The following is a 20,052-nucleotide window of genomic DNA, read 5'->3' as shown; positions in this document are numbered from 1 at the left end:
GTATCGGAAATAAGCTGTTGGATGCGAAATGCGGGGAACCTGAATCAGTACTCCACGACAATAACAACCTCGGTGCATTTGCGTTACCCCATCTTGCTGCGAGGAGGATTCACTCATAACGATGGCTCATCCTACTCTCTTTCGTGCGTTGTCTCTAGTAATTCTAGGTGATTGGGGTTGGAAAGACGAATCAGACATTCTGTCTTTTGTGTACCATCTGAGATAGAAGAGCAAGTGAAAAGCAAAAACTGCCATGGCGTGTAAGCAACTGTTTCTGCTCTGTTACGGTGACCTCAAACACTGATATGACAAAGTACCTATAATCGCTGGAGCGGCCGGCACAGCAGCAATCGCCGCCTATCTCAACGCGAAACACCACATTGTTCACGACCTCAAGAATGCTCGCGGCGGCCTTTCACAATCTCAGGATATCGTCGACTTCATTACCGATCGCGCTACCCGAAAGCGCGTTCTTACATACCATGTCTTCGAAGACCAAGTTCGCAAACAACCGAACCATCCATTTCTTATCTTCGAAGGCAAGACGTGGTCGTACAAGAAGTTCTTCGAGGCGTTTACAAGAGTGGGAAACTGGTTGATAGACGAATTGGGTATACAAGTGGATGAGGTGGTTGCCATGGATGGGGGAAACAGTCCCGAATACCTGATGCTCTGGTTTGCCCTGGATGCGATTGGGGCTGTTCCAAGCTTCGTCAATTGGAACCTGACTGGGACGGGATTGGTGCATTGCGCGAGGGTTAGTTTACTGAAATTGATTGTATTATATTGGGCTAATAATTGCAACAGATATGCAACTCCAGGTTTCTCATCACAGACGCCGACGTGAAGAGCAATGTCGAACCGTGCCGTGCCGATCTCGAGAAAACAGGGATAAAGATCCAGTACTACGATTCATCCTTCTTTGCATCGTTAACAAATTCGACACCCACACCAGAGTCCCGTCGCGAACACATTTCCATAGAGTCTATCCGCACGCTCATGTATACTTCGGGAACTACCGGACTGCCCAAAGCCGTTGTTTTAAGCACTGGTCGCGAGCTCCTAACTGGTTATAGTGTTGCAAAATACCTGGATCTCAAGCCGGAAGTCAGAATGTACACATGCATGCCACTCTACCATGGCGCTGCACATGGACTCTGCGTAACACCGACAGTTCATGCTGGCAGTACAATCGTGCTAAGCCGAAGGTTTTCGCACAAGACATTCTGGCCCGAGGTAGCAGCTTCAGATGCAAACATCATCCAGTACGTTGGTGAGCTCTGCAGATACCTACTCAATGGTCCAGCAAATCCATACGAGCGGAGACACAAGGTGCAGATGGCATGGGGCAACGGTATGCGTCCCGACGTATGGGAACCCTTCCGCGAGCGTTTCAATATACCCATCATCAACGAACTATATGCGGCTACCGATGGATTGGGATCGACGTTCAATCGCAACGCTGGTCCATTCACAGCAAACAGCATTGGTCTCCGAGGTTTGATCTGGGATTGGAAGTTCAGCAATCAAGAAGTTAGAGTGAAGATGGATATTGATACCGAAGACATCATGAGAGATGCAAACGGCTTCGCAATTCGATGTGGAGTGAATGAGCCAGGGCAGGTGCTACATAGACTGACTCCTGAGACGGTGGCTAGTGCACCAGGTTACTATAACAACGAGGGTGCAACACAGGATCGGAGGATCACTGATGTGTTTGAGAAGGGCGATATGTGAGTCTCAGTCTCTATGAGCTTGGTGGGCGACAAGCTGACTATAGCAGGTGGTTCAAGTCCGGAGATATGATGCGACAGGATGCCGATGGCCGTGTCTTCTTTGTCGATCGCCTTGGTGACACATTCCGTTGGAAATCCGAGAATGTGTCTACGAATGAAGTAGCAGACATGATCGGCAAGTTCCCGCAAATTGCTGAAACGAACGTGTACGGCGTACTTGTACCCGGCTACGACGGCAGAGCAGGAGCTGCATCTATCGTCATGGCGGCCGGCGTTACTGAAGCGACATTCGACTTCTCAGCATTAGCGAGGCATGCGAAAGCAGTCTTACCAAGCTATGCTGTACCGTTTTTCTTGAGAGTAACACCTGCATTGGAGTATACAGGCACTCTAAAGATCCAGAAGGGCAGATTAAAGAAGGAAGGTGTAGACCCGGATAAGATTACGGGTGAGGATAAGCTGTACTGGCTGCCTCCTGGAAGTGATCGGTATCTACCATTCGCGATGAAGGACTGGGAAGCCATACTAGAGAAGAGGGTGCGTTTGACATAGTGTGGGAATATAGTAGATGTTTTGGATGTCGTTCCAGAGGAGATTGCGCGGTACCCGTGATATGATAGACACGCCGATCTTGGAATCGTCGCCATGTGAATTGTTCGAGTGGACGGAAAGGCACGTGCGCAGTGAACCCCGGTTCTGTAGCTAGCGTTGGCGCGCCCGCGCGGGTGGCGATCTCTTTAGTCAGCCAGTCCTACGAGTTTCGCAAGTCCAGCCTCAGTCTTCACTTACCAACGACACAACCCTTTGCGCCGCCCGCCATACGACCGTACACACGAAGCCCGTAACGCTGTACGCGACCAAACCTTATAACTGTATCCACTTCAGCGCGGAAACCCCGTTAACGCCGCCACAACCGCAACGATGGGAAAAGCCGAAGCAGGCAGCACAAAATGGGTCGCCAACAAGATGAAGTCAAAGGGCCTGCAGCGGTTGCGCTGGTGGTGCGAGCCTTGCCAGAAGCAATGTCGCGATGCAAACGGGTTCAAATGCCACGTGCAGAGCGAGAGCCATGTCCGAAACCTACAGGTCGTTGGCGAGGACCCTAAGAAGTACATCCAAGGCTTCAGCAACGACTTCCAGAGGGACTTTGTGAACCTTCTGCGAACGGCGCACAATGAGAAGTGGATTGGAGTAAACAAATTCTACAACGAGTAAGTGTCCCTCTTTAGGGTTCCCACACAACGGAGAACACACGCTGACTACCCCTAGGTACATCCGAGACAAGGAACACGTCCATATGAACGCCACGAAATGGAGTTCGTTGACTGAATTCGCCAAACATCTGGGGCGAGAAGGTATCTGCCATGTCAAGGAGGACGAAAAAGATGGATTAATGATTGCCTGGAGAGATACTTCTGTTGCGGCTGTGAACAGGCGCAACGAGATCGCAGAACTAGAGGCTGCCGAAGCACGAAGCGGCGCTGGCGAAGACAAAATGTTGAAGAAGATGGCGAAACGTGCACAAGAAGAAGCTGAGGCCAAAAAAGCTATCGAGGCAAAACGGGCGGCGGCTCAAGCAGCCGTGCAACAGCAGGTCACTCCACCCGCAGAAGGAGGGTCGCCGACGGAAGAGAAGAAGATCGACTCTCCGGTCGACGAACAAAAGCAAGGGGATGAGAAGAAAGATGGCGAAGAGCCCAAGGCCGATGCAGCGCCTGTTAAGCTAAGCTTCGGCTTGAAAGCGAAGGCTGCACCGGCGAATAAGGCTGGGCTGGGTCAGATGAAGAGTCAGAGCATCTTCAAGCGGAAGAAGGACGATGTGACATCGGAACAAAAACCTGTGAAGAAGGTGAAGTTATGAGCGATGACATGGGGCTGGTCTTTTGATATGCATAGCGCGGCGTTCGGGTCATCATATTACGGGCAGGGCAATGGAACTGGGCGTTTAAAGAACGCACATACAATACATCAGCACGCGCTGCGGTCGCTATCAACATATCCAATTTCCCTGAGGACTATCGCGACATTTCGCGTTCGGCGGGTACACGCACCATACCCTGTCTAACCTAGCGTCATTCGGCGCGGTCTACATCATCGAGACGCGTCTTCCCTACGATATATCTCCACCAACATCTCCCGCCACTTCAAAAATTTCTTATCCCTTACATTTTCGGCCTGCGAATTCGTCGCGAACACGCCGGACTCTCATCTCCTGTCGCAAACATGTCTCTCGTTACTTTGTCGTCCCTCCCAGACCCGATTCTACATTTAATATGTATCTACCTCACGCCTGACCGGCCCACTGTCAACGACGACGAACAAGGCCAATGTCCAACACTCTACCGCCCTATCATCAGCCTCTCCTTAACCGCGCACTCACTCAATTGCATTTCCTCGAAACACATCGCAACCAACATCAGTCTCACAGATGCCTGCGCGCGTTGGGATCTGTTCCTACGTACCGTAACAACGAACCCTACCTACGCGTCGAACGTCAAATACCTAAAGTTAAACGAAAGCTCGGTCGAAGAACCGAGTGGGAAGCCGCTCTCGAAATCCCAAGGCGAACACATCGTAGACATGTTTAGGGCGTTGAATAGCTTAGAGGCGCTACACTTACATTACGACACACCGGCCTACGCTGATCTCATCGTACACTGTCTCACGTACAAGTCACTGCCACTATGGGATACACTACGAGTGGTGCGTTTCGATAATATAAATGCCTGGGATGAAGAGTGCATCGTGCAACTCGATCTCGAGCGCGAAGAGAGAGGAGAAAAAGAAGGCACAGGCGGCAAATACACTTCTGGGACGGAGCGGCTCAATGGGGAGTTAGAGGGCTTGAACATTACCCGCTTCCTCAATGTACCAGATGTCACTGGTGTCAGCATTACGACACGCGACGTTGAAAACGATGGCGATGACAAGGATGATGCGGATTGGGTGGACGGAGACGAGGAAGAAGAAGTGGATGAAGACAGCGATGGATGGAGTGAGCGGGACTATGAAGATGATAGTGAAGATAGTGATTGGGACTCTGAGGATGAGAGCGATTACGAGGACGATTGGGAAGCCGAGTATGGTTTTAGTGTACCGAAGGCTGAGCCGACTAAGGATCTACCGGTCCCGAATACCGCTGTCGTTGTTCCTGGGAAAAGTCTTTTGGACTTTTGAGACTAGGTGTGATGTATAATTACTTGATTGCTGGGTACAAGGGGCTGGGATATAGTCCTTTTGCTGTGTATTATATTGCGTTACTTTACTACGTTGTTGGATCTGCTCAGGCATTAAATCCAGCCACAGCATCTTAAGTAGAGTTGTTTAATAGGGAACATCATTTCTTGCAACATCCCATTCGAAATTAGATTCCTTCAAACCTGACGTTCGGGATTGAACGCTTGAACAAGGCCGAGAAAGCGTCATCACACACCGATTTCGAGGATATAAGATAATCGGAAAGGAAATACCATCTATAGTTTTCCCCACGCGTGCTTACTGTGCCCTGACGAACCTAACCATTATTGGTGGCGCTCCTGCAGTGAAATGATCCAGGATACCCTCCCAATAAGCATGCACATCCGTTCCCTCATCAAGCATAACATCGAACTCCGCGATCACCCTCCCGATGACACTCCTTAGTTCCATCAGTGACAGCGCCTTCCCTGCACAACTATGCGAGCCGGTCGAAAACGGGATGAACGCCTGCCTGTTCAGTACCAACTCAGGCTTCGTAGTCCAGCGCTCAGGAATAAACTGATCAGGCGCGACGAAGTTCCTCGCATCGTGAAACAGTGGAAATAAAGGTATATGCACAATCATGTTCCCTGGGATGAACCGTCCGTTTATCTCCATGCCTTGTCGTGGTGTGACGCGTTGGGAGCCGAAAAAGACGGAAGGCCACATGCGCATTGATTCCTGGATTACGGATTCTAACATTGGCATGGGGCGCTGACAGTCGTAACTGTCGATGTTTGCTAGAAATTCGGCGCGGACGGCAGCCATGTAGTGTGGGTGTGTGGCCAGGTGCATGAAGATGAAGGTTAGGGCGGTGGAAGTTGTCTCGCTGCCGGCGGAGATGATGAGGCGTGATTCGCCGTAGAGGAGTTCGCGGCCTTCTGAGGTTTTTGGGGTGGAGGCTATGAGGTGTGAGATTAAATCGGGTTTGGCATCTCTGATCTAAGGGAGACTGTTAGCAGTGGCTCCTGTTGAGTTGCGAGTGGGGGAGATGTACTTGCATGCGTGCTTTCATCTGGCTCACGCTCCAGTCTCGCCATTCCTTCATGGGTCCAGCAAATGAAGTAAGTACGCCGATTGCATTCATCAACCATGGCATGTGATACATGTATCCCAAAGCCTGGACGCTATTCGTAAAAGTAGCAAGAACACTCGCAGCGATATCGCTTTGTTCACCTTTGATGAAGCCCATGGGTTTGCCAAAGGCTAGCGCTGCCATGACATCGTAGCTGTAGTATGTTGCGTACTCAAATAGTGGAATTGATCTTCCTTCCTCATTCCTCAAGCGTGTAAGTAGCTGATCTGTGAATCTCTCGACCTGCGGCGCGTAGTCGGAAAGCGATGCCTTCATCGCGTTATCCCAGACCTTGCGACGCTGGCGGTGGAACGCCTTGTCGCGATTGAGGTGCAACGATCTTTCCATGACGTCAAAGAATGGTCCCTTTGAAGTATTCGATTGGGCCCCAAGGATTGGTTGGATCGCAGCTGCATCAAAGATGGTGAGCTCACGTGGTCCTGACGGTGTTAGCACTGGTTCTGGAAGGAAGTACACAGGTCGGACAGACCCGTCCTAACATAATCGCCGTGTTGACCCTGCAACCGCTGTAGCACTCGATGGTAATGCAAGCTACTGTCATATGTCTGTTTGAGAGTCCACCATCTCGATAGCTTCGCGGCCCAAGGTCCCGGGTAGTCATTGAGTGGGTGGAAGAAGGCACGATACGCTCCGATGTACAGCCATAGTGGAACCCAGAAGGAACTCGTCACCACTGTCGCAGTGATGAGTCCAGTGTAATATGACAGAACCGAGTATGCGGTAATCGCTAGCCCAAGGATGTGAAGGGTCAAATGGTCGACTTCCACTCGTCGCAGAATGAACTCGTGCAGGATGACCGCCGATAATGGTGCGAACACAAACACAGCGGTGGGAACCGACTCCATGGTCTCTTACGAACGAAGCCCCGATCTTGTTTGAGAGTGCTGGAATTCAGTGGTGACCACCTACCGAGGCGGTGGTGATCGATGGCTAGTTGCCCGCCGTTATTCGATTAAGACGTGTTTGACACTCGAAACATACTCCTGAACAGAGTGTGTTGAGTGTCGGTATTGAGCCGTTGCAATTACCGTGTGTGGTTTTATCGGGAGTACAAAACGTAGAAGATTCGCGGGTGCAACGTATTTGCTCGGAAGCCTACAGTCACACGTGGAGAACTTGTGCAAGAACCCAATCGGCAGCCCCGGTTTATGAAGCGGGACGCGCCTAGGTCTTCGTTCATCCTTCAAATTGCATATTGCGATTTTAGTTGGTGCTCCGCAACAGGTATCTTGCCGCTTACTGATTAGCACGCAGGGGTCAGCGTTATGTTGCTGGGTTCTGTCACACACTATCGTACATAGCCGGCTAGCTCCTTGGTACGAACTCATCTCTAGTTAGTCTTCTAACGTGTCGATATCGGCGAGTTCTCTAGCGGACCAAAGCCGTCTAGTTCTCCGCGAGAAATGTGGTGTAGCCTCAATTCTCCGAATGCCACTTGAATCTGGGAGTGCCGTAACACAGGGTGTGTAACTTCGGTACGTAAATCAGCGTTGCTGTTGCATGAGTGGCGCTTACCCTTTCCAGGACAGGAATATAAGTGTCCGCTAGGCGAGGCGGCGGCAGGGTCTCCATACGGCTAGAGCGGGTAGGGCCAACGGGTATAGGCATGGCAAAAAGGACGTAGTTCCTCTTTCTGTGGTTTTATGAGGATCTTGTCCGGCATTTGAATGGGAGGGCGCACGTTCAGGAGCGTTATCCGGTTGGGAGATGCGCATACATCTTATGGTTCCACTGTTGAAGAAGCAAGGTTGTACGGAGAAGATCATCTGTGTACCCCCTGTGTCGAGATCGCTGGCATGGTAACTCAAGCTGCTTCCAAGATAAGTTCGCTGCAAGTCCGGGAGTAAGCTCGCGGTCCTAGCGATTCCGCCTTCTTTTCAAAGTCCTGCCTCTTCCTGCAAGCCTACGACATAGTCCACCTAAAATGATTTCAAGTACGACAAAATCAGGCGTCCTGCCTGCACCTCCTGGTGTTAAGACAGACTTCAGTGGTGACCGAACCGATCTTCAAAGCAAGATCATCGTGGTATATGTAGTGATGACGATACTTTCCACCATTGTGCTCGGGCTACGACTGTATACCCGTATCTTCATCCGCCATATGACCGGGTTGGACGATGCGCTGGTGGTCCTCAGCTGGTGTGGCTGCATCGCATGGATGGTAATATGTTTCCAATGTGAGTGCCACCCAGTTACTTTGTGCGTATGACTGACTTTGAGTGTAGCCTTCCAGTATGGCTTCGGCCAACACCTCTGGAATGTGACTATGGAGCAATTGGTGGACTACACGAAGATGCTTGTCGGCATCATGGTGGTGTACGTTTGGACACCAGCTCTTGCTAAGCTCTCATTGTTAGCACTCTACTACCGTCTCAACCCAGACCGGAAAGTTCAAGCATCTATCTACGCATTAGCAGTCTTAGTCACCGGATACTCCTTAGCTATCACTGTCGTCGCCGCCGGACCGTGTAATCCGCGAACTCATACCGACCAAAAGTGCCTTACGGACCTCAACCTGTTTATGGCATGTATAAACATAATCACAGACTTCTTGATCCTTTGCTTGCCGATACCAATGCTGCACGCTTTGCAATTGCCCATGAAACAAAAGATATTACTGGGATTTGTGTTCGCTCTAGGATCTGGGTAAGCAAACTCGGGTGATGCACCGTCTCTCGTTGCGTGCTGACAGTCTCTGTAGCGTGGTCGTTATATCCACCGTCCGCATCATCTACGTCTACAGTATGATCAGTGATCCCGACTCGACTTACAACGTGGCTAAAGCATGCATCTTCTCTACAGTCGAGCTCAACGGTGGAGTAATTTGCGCATGTGTCGCGCTCTTGAAGCCTTTCATACAGCAGTATATGCCCTGGATACTTTCACTCTCGAGTGGAAGCGGAAGCGGAGACCGATCCAGGATTCGCAAGCTGAAGATGTTTGTGAAGCGAAGTGGGGAGAAGAGCTATGAACTACAAAGCGCAGACGCAGGTGCAGATGCGGCCAAGCACGATGACGACAACAGATTGGATCGCCGGATCGCCGTGACGAGGTCATATAGTGCCTCGGGTTCGAAGACAGGGAAAAGCGACGGTGACAGCATGGAAGACCTCTTTGCGCCGAACGCAGGCTGGAACGGCGGTCGATAGTCGCCTGCCATATAACTTTTCGCAAAAGATGTTGCCGCGACGACATGCAAGAAAACCGAAGGGAGTGCTTTGCACGGGCTTCTCTGTAGACAGTTCCTGGAGATGATGCTATCATGAGCATTTGCGGTTAGAGTCCTTGTGTGTACATACCGTGGTAGGCAAAGCCAGTGACCTAGGCAGCCGAGCGAAGTTCCAATGAATGTTTATATGATGGAGTATCAGACGATCGAAAACATTTGGTTAGCAGTCACATTAGTATAGGCTTCCTAGGACTTACGGATAGAGAATGAAGCCAACTTTATTAAGCCAGATTAGGGTATCAATTTACTATCTGGTAGCACATCACAAACGTACTACAGCAGGCTCTCAGGTCTCAAGCATCGACTTCTGCCCTTAGATTCTGTCGTCCGCGAGCGATCGCGTCGCCTAAATCCATGTTCGAGGCTTGCCCGCGCACACTCGAAATGTAGCGACGTCCCCCGTCCATGTTTTTCTTGTGCTTTTCTTCCTCCTCTCTATCCTTAATTTCCTGTTGTCGAACACGCTCAGCCCGCTGCTGCTCGAGCGATGTCGCCTCTGCTTGCATGGCGGCGAGACGATCGGCTGCGCTCTGACGGGCTTCAGCGTCGTCAGGTTGTTTTCGCGGCGGTGTGCGATCACGTCGTCGGTATGTGTCTCGATCGCGAAGGTCGCCACGATCCTCCCTCCTGCGTGGTGATCGAGAGCGATCTCGTCGGCTGCCGTGCTTGCGATATGGTGATCGTGAGCGGGATCTTGACCGTCTACGATGGCTGTCACGATCGCGACGATCCTCGCGGTCTTCTCTTCTGCGCGGCGAGCGCGATCGATGGCGCCGGCTGCTGTGTTTGTGCTCCCGCTCTCTGCTCCGCTCCCTGTCTCGATGCTTGTGCTTTCTTTCCCGCTCCTTCTCCTTTTCGCGCTTCTCGGCATACTTGGCCTCTTTCTGCGCGTCCTTCATAGCCTTCAACTGCATCTCCATTTTCTGTTTCTGTATCATGAGGAGTGGGTCTTGAAGCACCTTCTTGTGCGTGTCGCGAGCGGTGTTCGCATTCGGATCGGCGGCGGCGGCGACGGCGTCGACACCAACTGCAGCGCCTTTCTGCAGACTTTGGGTATCGTTTGATTTCAGCAGGTTGTCGATCCTGCGCTTGCCCAGAAGGTAGCCCTCGCGCTCCTCTGTAACGCCTACATCGCCACTCGGGCCTGCATACATCCAGTCGACCCGTCGCTGCACAACCTTGCCACCATTTTCAGCTTGCAGCCGCTGCAGTTCTTCAATCTGTGCTTCTTCTTCGCGTTCCTTGCGAAGTTTTTCTATGAGTTTGCGCTCCTCGAGCGCAGACTTCTCCTCCTTCCACACCCTTTCTTGGTTCTTGCGCAGGTGCGGATGCCAGGATTTCTTCAAGTTGAGGTCGCCTCCCATGGTTGCGGATGGATGTGAGTTGGATGTGAGTTGGATGCGGAAAGGTAATTGAAGGCTGGCACATCCAGGGCTGGGAGTTGCGCCACGAGCTGCCAAGGAGCTAAGAACAGGCCCCACCCAAAAGTTAACCTCCGCGACTTCTCCGCAAAAGTTTCGAGTGAGCGAATGCGCCTGTATACCGCCCGAATATCCACAATACGGCAGACTTCCCTCAGTCCAAAGAAGGATCTGCGCATCCAATCCGGTCCAACATATTTCGATCTACGAAGCGATCAGCCCCGTGACGACAATGGCGACCCGTAAACGAAACGAATACCTCGACGTTGAGGAAAGCGAAGATGAGGAGAGAGGCTATGATTCCGAGGAGGAGAGCAGAGCGCGCATGCTACCTGTATCGAAGCGACAAAAAGTAGATCACGACTCTGAAGACGAAGAACAAGACGAGGAAGTGGACGGAGACGAGGACCAAGATTTTGACGACGACGATGCGGAAGATGGAGAAGACGACGACGAGCAACACGTACCGAAGCGCTTTCCCTCAAAGAATGCCGAATTAGCACACCTCGAGAAACTTGCCGCATCTCTTCCTTCCGAACTGAAGTTACAGTCTACGAAACTTGGAAAAGCCCTACCACCATCATCACTCAAGAAAGACAAATCTGGTGTTATATACCTCTCTCGCGTCCCACCCTTCATGAAGCCAGCTGTAATGCGCTCCCTCTTAACGCCATATGGCGCTGTAGGTCGCATCTTCCTCACTCCAGAATCCAGTACCTCTCGTACTCAGCGCCTGCGCAACGGAGGCACGCGTCGCAAACTCTTCCTTGACGGCTGGGTAGAGTTCATACACAAGCGCGACGCCAAGTTTGTCGCTGAGAATTTGAATGCGCAAACAATGGGCGGCAAGAAGAGGGGTAGGTGGCATGACGAAGTGTGGAATATCCGATACCTGAGCGGAGTCAAGTGGCATAACCTGGTCGAGCAGATCCAGAACGAGAATGCAGAGCGTGCGGCAAGACTTAGGTTCGAAATATCACAGGGCAAGAAGGAGAACAAGGCCTTCTTGGAGAATGTGGAGAGAGGCAAGGTGGCTAGCGGGATTGAGGCTACAAGGCGAAAGAGAGGGGAGGACGTCGACGGTGATAATGCAGCGGCGGAGGCAGCAGAAGCAGTGCACGAAGTAGATGGGAAGCCGAAGAGGAGGAAGGGAAGGCTAGAGTTCTCGCAACACACGGCTACGAGCAAGGCGATGAAGAAGCCCGAGCCAGGCCAGGACGTGAACAGAGTGTTGAGTAGTATGATGTAGAGCGAAGCGCACGATATCCAGGAAACGAGTATAATTCAGACTTCAAACTATGTCTTTTCGCATTTCCTGCGATGGACCTTCGTACCGTAATGCAATAGTAACAACGCCAGATTCCCAATGTCTTTTCGCATGAACAACGCCAGCCCTTGAGAGCAAAATGCCAGGGTATAAATACAGTATCGTCTTCTCGCCCCTTTTATATCGCTGTTCCTCGCTCAAAGCTGTCTCGTATCTCGCTCGTGTATTTGTTGTAGAAACGCGACAGCTTGTCGTTGAACTGCTTGTTCTTCTGGTTGATGTACGTGACATCGCCCACATCCTGTTCATCGCGTATGCCCCTCGCCGCCCTGGCCTTCAACCTGGCGCGCTCACCCTTCTCCAGGTCTTCTACTAGCCTATCGACGGCTTCTTTGGATGGCTTGTGATCGTGGCTATACGCTTCATCGACTGGTGTGTTGATGCGCCCTTGATTGTCGACTGTGTAGATCTCTCCCGCGTCCGTCTCGACAAGCTGGAGAAGGCCAGAAGATACTTGCGACTGCAGTTTCCTGGCCTTCTCTTCTGCATACGCTTCCATATCGACTTTGCTCATCTGACCAATTTGCCTTTTGTACACCTTGTTCGCCTCGTTCCTGTAGTCCGCGAATGCAACTCCCTCCCTGTTTTTCGATTTCTTCTTCAGTCTCTTATCCCAACTCTCGCTCTCTTCAACTGTGTAATCCCAGTTCCTTTTGCGCTCGAAATCAGGGTCCTCGGATTTTAGGAGTTTGTACGAAGCTTTCTCGTTGAGAGCGCCGAGTTTGGAGATTTGCGCAAGGCGAGAACTACGGTCTTCAGCATCGCGAACCTCGCGCTCTGTCGCTTTACGGCCATTTACTTTGGCGGCTTGGAGCGCTTTGAAGCGAGCCATTCGCGCGGCAAGGGCAGCTTTCGGGTCAGGGTTTGTCGTGGTGGTGAGGGAGTTGTCTCCCGCCGCAACGGCATCCTGATTTGAAGTCGCATCTTGTGCTGGTGTTTCGTTCGCGCTCATGGCGGTCGAGGTTTCCGCTTCGTCGGCTTTCGGTGGTACAGATACGGTAGTGATCTCTTCCTTGATTGTTAGAGAAGTTCCAGGGGCTTGCGCCTCTTCGTCTACTTTGACTGGGTTGGCCATGATGGTTGTTGTTACTATCATGGCAGTCGCTCCTCCGCGAAATGTTGGATTGACGACTGCCAAGACACTAGCGTGACTGCCATGCGACGGCCTCAATCACGGACAAGACCCGTTTGCCCTTCATCTTTACAAAACCCAAGTAAGGCCATGCGAGCTTAACGATAATACAAAGGCAGTCCGAATGTAACTAATCGTCTTGATCTTGTCTACCACATATCTCCATGTTCTGCTCACCTTTCTGGTCATCATCTTGTTTCGTCATGTCTGTCTACATTGCGAGTTCTCTATATTTGCGGTATCTCTCATTCATGTCTGCATCGTTACCCTCGTCTCTTTTATCGCATTCAACAATCGCTAAATGGCGATTATAGTGTCTTACGGAGATAGTCATAGATGATTCCACCACTTGTAATGACGTTTCAGCCAGATTTGATCTCAGTGGCGGGGAACATTGAGCAGATGACCACCCCACTACTAAAGAGTAGAACGTGTAGGCTTAGGGGTGTTTGTGGGGCAGTCAAGTAGTAACATCCTTGCAATTGTCCCTCTCATATGGATAAAGGCTAAACGGAGAATATAACTATACAAAAGCTTGGCCTACCAAATCTGGCAACGACCAACAACATATCAGTCGCTCATTCAAACCTCAAGATGCATTGGCAGGAAACTAACTCCGCTAGATCTCTATCATGGCATTCTCTACCTACCTTATTCTCGCGCTCACAACTTTCGCGAGTACATTCGCAACCCTTCACCCTCGTCAATCCTCCACTATAACCGTCGACTTGGCAAAAACATACCAAACCATAGACGGCTTCGGCATATCAGAAACCTTCCAACGTGCAAACCAAATACACGCCCTCTCACCCTCACTTCAACGCTATGCCCTCGATCTGCTCTTCAATCGCACATCTGGCGCCGGCTTCTCCATCCTACGAAATGGTGTTGGTTCCTCTCCAGACTCTAGCAGTGATCACATGGTTTCCATTCAACCCAAGAATCCTGGTGGCCCAAACGCCACACCGAAATATGTATGGGATAATAATGATAATAGCCAGGTTTGGGTCAGTACCGAGGCAGTGAAGACGTATGGTGTGGATACTGTGTATGCCAACGCATGGTCTGCTCCAGGATACATGAAAACAAATAACAATGATGCGAATGGAGGGTCGCTGTGTGGAGTATCTGGCGCTAGTTGTTCTAGTGGAGATTGGAAACAAGCGTATGCCAACTATCTGATCCAGTATATCACTTATTACAAGGATATCGGGGTGGATATTACGCATCTGGGTTTCTTGAACGAACCTGGTCTTACGACAAGTTATGCTAGTATGAGGAGTAATGGACAGCAGGCTGCGGACTTCATCAAAGTGCTCAGGCCGGCGCTCGATAGGGCGAACTTTACGAGTGTCAAGGTTACTTGTTGCGATGCGGAGGGGTGGAGTAGTCAGCAGGGTATGATGGGTGCTCTGAGCAGCGTGAGTAGTATGTTGGGTACGATCACTGCGCAGTAAGCCTTTCCATCCTCCCCACACTAGCAATACAATCATGCACTAATAATCATTCAGTTCCTACACATCCCAACCCAACAGCCCAATAAACACCCCACACCACGTCTGGCAGACAGAAAATGCGGACCTCCAAGGCCCGTGGGCGACGGCATTCTACAACAACAACGGCGCAGGCGAAGGACTCACTTGGGCGAATAAAATCCACACTGCTCTCACAAACGCCAATGCCTCGGCGTACTTATACTGGATTGGCGTCCAAGGTGGAGCGACAAACAGCAAGCTCATCCGCATCTCCGATGATAAGAAGTCAGTCATACCTAGTAAGCGTCTTTGGGCATTTGCAAATTGGAGTAGACATGTGCGACCAGGTGCAGTGAGAATAGGTGCGAGTGGAGGGCCCAGTGGGAGTCGAATCAGTGCGTTTAGGAATGTGGATGGAACATTGGCGGTGCAAGTCATACAAGGAGGAACGGCAACAAGTGCGGTGGCGGTCAAGGTGAATGGCGTCGTTGTGGTAGCGGCGAAGGCGTGGATCACGGATAACGGGCATGATTGCGATGAGGTTGTGGCGACTTTGGCGGCAGATGGAAGTAGCATTAGCGCGCAGGTGCCAGGAAGAAGCATGGTGACTTTTGTGCTTAGCCCGGCGGCATGAAGAAGAAATTTGCAGCGGTAAGAAAGATGGTGGTCATAACTAAAACAGATATTATATGGCTCCATCATGAATCGTGCCGGTGTATGTATATAAGTCTCTTTACTGCACGGCGGCAACTAGATGGGCTCATCTCTTGGCTCAATAAGTACCTCGTTCACGGAAACGTGCTCTGGCTGCTTGAGCGCATACACAATGCACTCAGCTACGTTCTCTGGATCCAGCACCTTCGCGCCGCTTGGCTCTCCAAACTTCTTGAGAGCTTCCTGATCTGTGCTCATTCCCAAAAGATCTGTCGCCACATTTCCTGGCTGCACAGCAGTGACTCTCAGCCCAGTACCCGCTGTTTCAAGCCTCAAACTTTGCAGTGTAGCTTCGACGAAGAACTTGGACGCGGAGTAGACGCCCAGACCAGGGAAGACTTTTCGCCCAGCATCCGATGAGATGGCGAGGAGGTGACCCTTTCCACGCTTGAGCATCGAAGGTACAATGGAGGAGATGACATTGAGGAGACCTTTGCAATTGACATCGACTGTTTGGTTCCATTGGTCAGTGTATGTGTTGGCCATCATGGTGAAGTACATCACTCCTGAGACATTCACAAAGATGTCAACAGGTCCTAGTTGGCTCTCTGCTGCAGCAACAAGGGCTTCGACCTGAGCCTTGTCGGTGACATCGGTCTTCTGCGTAATGATCTTGCCTTCGCGGATCACGAGACGTTTCTTCAGATCTTCAAGAGCATCGATGCGGCGTGCTGCGAGGGCAACGTGGCAGCCTTCTCGGGCAAGAGCAGCGGCGGTAGCAGCGCCAATACCGGATGATGCGCCCATGACTACGGCGACCTTACCGAAAAGAGGGCCTCTTCGAGGAAGCCTAGCAGATCCACCTGCAGCGTCCTGTTGCGTAGGCGGCTTTGGAAGCCAGCCTCGTGCATACCAGTGCCTTGTGTATGTCTCAAGAAGTACTTGATCTACTTTCGGGCGTTCTACCGCAAGACGTAGCGGCCTGGTCTTTGCGTTGTCGAGCACAACAACATCCCTCAGGAACTCAATAGTTGGCATACCGCTTCGTAGAATATCAACCGTGAAAGCACCATCACCACCTTTGGCGGAACCTCGTTTATCATCCCAAAGGCTGGTCCACTTTTCGAATTCTATCGGCTGGGTTGGATAGCCTAGCGCACTGAGATCTTCGAATACCTTGTTGATGTCGACCGGATCGGGATCTCCAATGTGGAATATTGTTTGCTCTGTCTCGGTTTGGTTGCTGAGGTGCATTATAGCCTTGCTGACGAAGTCGACTGGGGTCATTTCCGCGCGCCAACCCTTGACATCGGGGTAGTAGCCGATTCTGACCGACTCAACAATCATGGCTGTCAACAGATCCCATGCATTAGCAGCACCTGTCTCGCTGTGGCCACTAATAGTTCCAAGACGGTGAATCTTGATGGGAAGACCTCTTCGGCCAGCCTCCAGAGCAAGCTGTTCGGCCACCCACTTAGTCTGACCGTAACCATCAGCGAGCTTGGTGACTTGATCGACCTCAAGCATGGCGTCTTCTGACCATCCTTCGCGGCCTTCGGCAGGAAGAAGCACTCCGTTAGTAGAAATATATTGCACTGTAGCACCACCTTGAGCGGCAAGACGAAGAACCTCTCTTGTACCACCAACGTTGGGTTTCTGTAGCGCAGCATAAGGATAAACCAGGTTGACAGTGGCAGCCGCATGAACTATTACGTCAAGGCGTTCCGCCAAACTCTTGAACGTGTCAGGAGCGAGACCGAACCGCTTACGTGACAAATTTCCTGGAAGAATCTCGACACGCTCCATGATGTTGTCGCTCCACAGACCAAAGTCCAGCAGGTTCCTGCGTATCCTAGCAATACCAGCAGGTATGTCATCTTGCGAGGAATCAGCGAATCGAACCATGCAAACAATCTGGGCAGATGTGCTCTCAAGCAGGTCTCGTAGAAGGAAAGCGCCCAAAAAACCAGTGACACCAGTAAGTAGTACGGTCTTTGCGTCTTTGAGCGCACACATCTTGGCATTCTTGGGTTGGATCTCCTTCTCTAGTACGGAGTCTGCACGTAGAACGGCGGGTAGGTTCTCCTGTACCTCGGCGGTGTGACCGTCACGAATGGCGCGAACAGTGTCAAGGTGGCCGTTGAGCGTTGCTGGAGTGGCGAGGCGTGCGACTGGTACCCTGAATCCGAAAGTGTTTGATAAACGCGCGGCCAGGTCAGCAAGTAACAGTGAATGACCACCGAGATCGAAGAAGTTGTATTCGGGAGTAATGGAGCTTGGGCTAATGCTCAATATAGATGCCCAGATTTCGGTAATCTGTTCGATGGAGATAGGACTCTGCTCGAATTTGCGTGCGCTTCCAGTAGGAGATGCAGGTCTGGGAGGAGGAAGAGCCTTGAGATTAACCTTTCCAGATACATCGCTCGTTGGAAGACTATCCATTTCGACCCAGAGTGCGGGTATCATATAATGGGCAAGATATGCCATCAACATGCGCCTGGCTGTCGAGCTACGGCCTGTTCGGTCAATTTCGACTTCTGGACGCTCTGCAGACGTATCCTTGTCTCGAACGATGTATGCAACCAGTTGTCGATCGATACCTTCTCCAAAAGGTACTACGGCGCAGTGGCTGACGGCTAAATGGTTGAGAATCGCGCTCTCAACTTTTCCAGGTACCACAGAGTATCCACGGATCTTGATCATGGCTCCAACACGGCCCGTGATCTCGAGCAACCCATTCGATAGAAGGCGTGCTTTGTCACCAGTCCTGTACATACGAGCACCAGGCTTCGAGCTGTACGGATTGCGAATGAAAGCCTTGGCGGTAGTCTCAGGGCGGTTGAGGTATCCTCGAGCAAGCAAGTGTCCGCCTACGCAAAGCTCGCCATTCTCTCCTTCGTCCACCTTCTGGCCACTTTCGTCCACGATATAGATGTATTTCCTATCAATGAGCGGCGGTCCTACAGGACAGTAGGCGGCGTCCTTGTCCAGCTTCTCAAGCATGTCCTTAATATCTCCGCAAGCAATCTCGTGTGTCTCACATGCGCTGTATACATTGAGGAGGCGGGTATTGGGTAGAGCTTTGATACCACGCCGTGCAAGGTCGGTTGTCACAACTTCGCCGTTAAGCCAAACAGTCTTCAAGTTTGGCAGACGCGTCTCCAGCGCTTGGTGACGAGCAAGAACGGCAGAGAAAAGTGTTGGTGTGAAGAGAGTCTCAGTGATTTTCTTGGAGGCAAGTAGGTCGACGAGCATACGCGGGTCATAGCTTGCTTCGTCCGGTACAGCAACAACAGTCGCACCTCGCAACAGCGGGCGTAGAATTTCCCAGACGAAGAAGACATTGCAGGCAACTCGATCGCCTGGTTGTATATCCGAAAGTCCGAATCGGAGGTTATATGAGAGAACTGCTGCTCGGTGTGGATTCGCGATGCCTTTCGGCTTACCGGTCGTTCCACTGGAGTATGCAACAAATGCTAAGCGGTCCAAATCGGTATCGTCGGGCAGTGGCTTCAGCTCAAACTTGTCCGACTGACCGTTCGTAGTCGGACTGGTTTCATCCAGAACAACAAGCGGTGTGCTTCCCTTAATCTTACCAACTTCGGCGCTGATAGTAACCACGACGGTTGGTTGAGCATCCTCGAGAACATCTGCGAGGAGATCGGGAGGATAGGCCAATTCCAAGACTAAAAATGCACCACCCGCCCGTAGTGCTGCTAGACAGGCGATTACATAGTCGGCGGATCGCGGCAACAGGACACCAACCAAGCTGTCACGGCCGACGCCATGGCCCCGCAGCCGGTCAGCGAGGGCAGCGACTTTGTCGTGGAGCTCTTGGTAAGTGTACGTATGCTTGTCGTCTTCCAATGCAATCAGATCCGGGGTAGCATGGACCTGTTTCGTGAAAAGTGCCGAGAGGTCCTTGGTAGTGTCGATGACAGACATGGTCTGGATTTTTCCGAAGGAGGGGCAGATGGAGAGTCAGAGCTTGCGAGTGGCAGGTACTCAACGTCTTATTTATTCAAATGCACTCCCCATAAGTCGGATCGACAGCTCTCGTTGAGTGATGCAAAGCGTGGGGAATTTGGCTCGTTGAGGATGAAATGGCTCGCTAATTCCTTCGCGCATCATGGCACGTTCCTTGTCTTGAGGTGGTGCCGAGAAGCCTGCCGATAACGTCATTTGCTAGCGTCGACTAACAATTCCGCAAACCCATATTATTGCTCAGTGAGGCGCATCGTTGAAGCCGTCGGAATGCTGCCTATGGCTGGTTGGTTCCTTGTCGACAGCTTGCATGAACACCATCCGGGTTACTGCCGATACAATATGGCCGCCCGTCGGGTCGTCGCGCGATAGCCCCAGTCTAGAAAACTCATAGCGCTCTTTCAATGGCCAGACAGTGGTCATGCGGTTGCTGCTGTCACTTTCTGGGCATTGTTGGGGACGTGGGGATACTTGAGGCGTTGTGGGCTTGCCTTGTCCCACCGGGGCAGGAGTCGTGACACATCTCTAAAGTGCGCATCTCCAGCGTTGTTGTATGATTGGAAGCCTCGATTCATGGTTTCCTAGTGCGTTGAAGGTCCTGTAGTTTCGAGGTTATCCTATTGGATTACTGGGTGTTGCAGATGGCTTTGGCAATGAAGCTGGTCGCTTGGGCAGATACAAGGAAGACAGTAGGAAGTCTCTGTCGTTCAAGTAAGCATTACAATGAGTAGTCAAGTACCGAACGATCGGTATACCCTGTA

At 51.4% G+C, this 20,052-nt stretch overlaps 10 protein-coding genes across 10 annotated transcripts; 6 read left to right on the top strand and 4 right to left on the bottom strand.

Annotated features, from left to right (window-relative positions):
* Positions 1-253: 253 nt before the first annotated feature.
* On the top strand, positions 254-2,288 carry ALTATR162_LOCUS4625 (uncharacterized protein; the record flags this gene model as incomplete). Its single annotated transcript, XM_043312240.1, has 4 exons — positions 254-260; positions 315-757; positions 808-1,733; positions 1,784-2,288. 4 exons carry the CDS (start codon positions 254-256, stop codon positions 2,286-2,288), a joined length of 1,881 nt encoding a protein of 626 aa, XP_043168175.1.
* A 369-nt stretch (positions 2,289-2,657) lies between these two features.
* Positions 2,658-3,597, top strand: ALTATR162_LOCUS4624 (uncharacterized protein; the record flags this gene model as incomplete). The annotated part of the gene is made up of 2 exons (XM_043312239.1): positions 2,658-2,947; positions 3,006-3,597. 2 exons carry the CDS (start codon positions 2,658-2,660, stop codon positions 3,595-3,597), a joined length of 882 nt encoding a protein of 293 aa, XP_043168174.1.
* A 362-nt stretch (positions 3,598-3,959) lies between these two features.
* On the top strand, positions 3,960-4,913 carry ALTATR162_LOCUS4623 (uncharacterized protein; the record flags this gene model as incomplete). The annotated part of the gene is made up of 1 exon (XM_043312238.1): positions 3,960-4,913. The coding sequence occupies one exon, from the start codon at positions 3,960-3,962 to the stop codon at positions 4,911-4,913; it is 954 nt and encodes a 317-aa protein (XP_043168173.1).
* Positions 4,914-5,231: 318 nt separating this feature from the next.
* ALTATR162_LOCUS4622 (uncharacterized protein) lies at positions 5,232-6,914 on the bottom strand (the record flags this gene model as incomplete). The annotated part of the gene is made up of 3 exons (XM_043312237.1): positions 5,232-5,915; positions 5,971-6,488; positions 6,539-6,914. The coding sequence occupies 3 exons, from the start codon at positions 6,912-6,914 to the stop codon at positions 5,232-5,234; spliced, it is 1,578 nt and encodes a 525-aa protein (XP_043168172.1).
* Positions 6,915-7,993: 1,079 nt separating this feature from the next.
* Positions 7,994-9,218, top strand: ALTATR162_LOCUS4621 (uncharacterized protein; the record flags this gene model as incomplete). Its single annotated transcript, XM_043312236.1, has 3 exons — positions 7,994-8,246; positions 8,295-8,715; positions 8,771-9,218. 3 exons carry the CDS (start codon positions 7,994-7,996, stop codon positions 9,216-9,218), a joined length of 1,122 nt encoding a protein of 373 aa, XP_043168171.1.
* Positions 9,219-9,591: 373 nt separating this feature from the next.
* On the bottom strand, positions 9,592-10,662 carry ALTATR162_LOCUS4620 (uncharacterized protein; the record flags this gene model as incomplete). The annotated part of the gene is made up of 1 exon (XM_043312235.1): positions 9,592-10,662. One exon carries the CDS (start codon positions 10,660-10,662, stop codon positions 9,592-9,594), a length of 1,071 nt encoding a protein of 356 aa, XP_043168170.1.
* Positions 10,663-10,951: 289 nt separating this feature from the next.
* ALTATR162_LOCUS4619 (uncharacterized protein) lies at positions 10,952-11,968 on the top strand (the record flags this gene model as incomplete). The annotated part of the gene is made up of 1 exon (XM_043312234.1): positions 10,952-11,968. The coding sequence occupies one exon, from the start codon at positions 10,952-10,954 to the stop codon at positions 11,966-11,968; it is 1,017 nt and encodes a 338-aa protein (XP_043168169.1).
* Positions 11,969-12,164: 196 nt separating this feature from the next.
* On the bottom strand, positions 12,165-13,121 carry ALTATR162_LOCUS4618 (uncharacterized protein; the record flags this gene model as incomplete). The annotated part of the gene is made up of 1 exon (XM_043312233.1): positions 12,165-13,121. One exon carries the CDS (start codon positions 13,119-13,121, stop codon positions 12,165-12,167), a length of 957 nt encoding a protein of 318 aa, XP_043168168.1.
* A 689-nt stretch (positions 13,122-13,810) lies between these two features.
* On the top strand, positions 13,811-15,058 carry ALTATR162_LOCUS4617 (uncharacterized protein; the record flags this gene model as incomplete). Its single annotated transcript, XM_043312232.1, has 3 exons — positions 13,811-14,631; positions 14,690-14,938; positions 15,001-15,058. The coding sequence occupies 3 exons, from the start codon at positions 13,811-13,813 to the stop codon at positions 15,056-15,058; spliced, it is 1,128 nt and encodes a 375-aa protein (XP_043168167.1).
* Positions 15,059-15,403: 345 nt separating this feature from the next.
* Positions 15,404-19,252, bottom strand: ALTATR162_LOCUS4616 (uncharacterized protein; the record flags this gene model as incomplete). Its single annotated transcript, XM_043312231.1, has 1 exon — positions 15,404-19,252. One exon carries the CDS (start codon positions 19,250-19,252, stop codon positions 15,404-15,406), a length of 3,849 nt encoding a protein of 1,282 aa, XP_043168166.1.
* Positions 19,253-20,052: the final 800 nt, after the last annotated feature.

This window comes from Alternaria atra (assembly GCF_907166805.1).
Source record: "Alternaria atra isolate CS162 genome assembly, contig: 23, whole genome shotgun sequence".
In the NCBI taxonomy this organism is placed as follows: domain Eukaryota; kingdom Fungi; phylum Ascomycota; class Dothideomycetes; order Pleosporales; family Pleosporaceae; genus Alternaria; species Alternaria atra.
The sequence above is the reverse complement of the archived record's forward strand: the minus strand, read 5'-3'. Positions and strand labels throughout refer to the sequence as shown.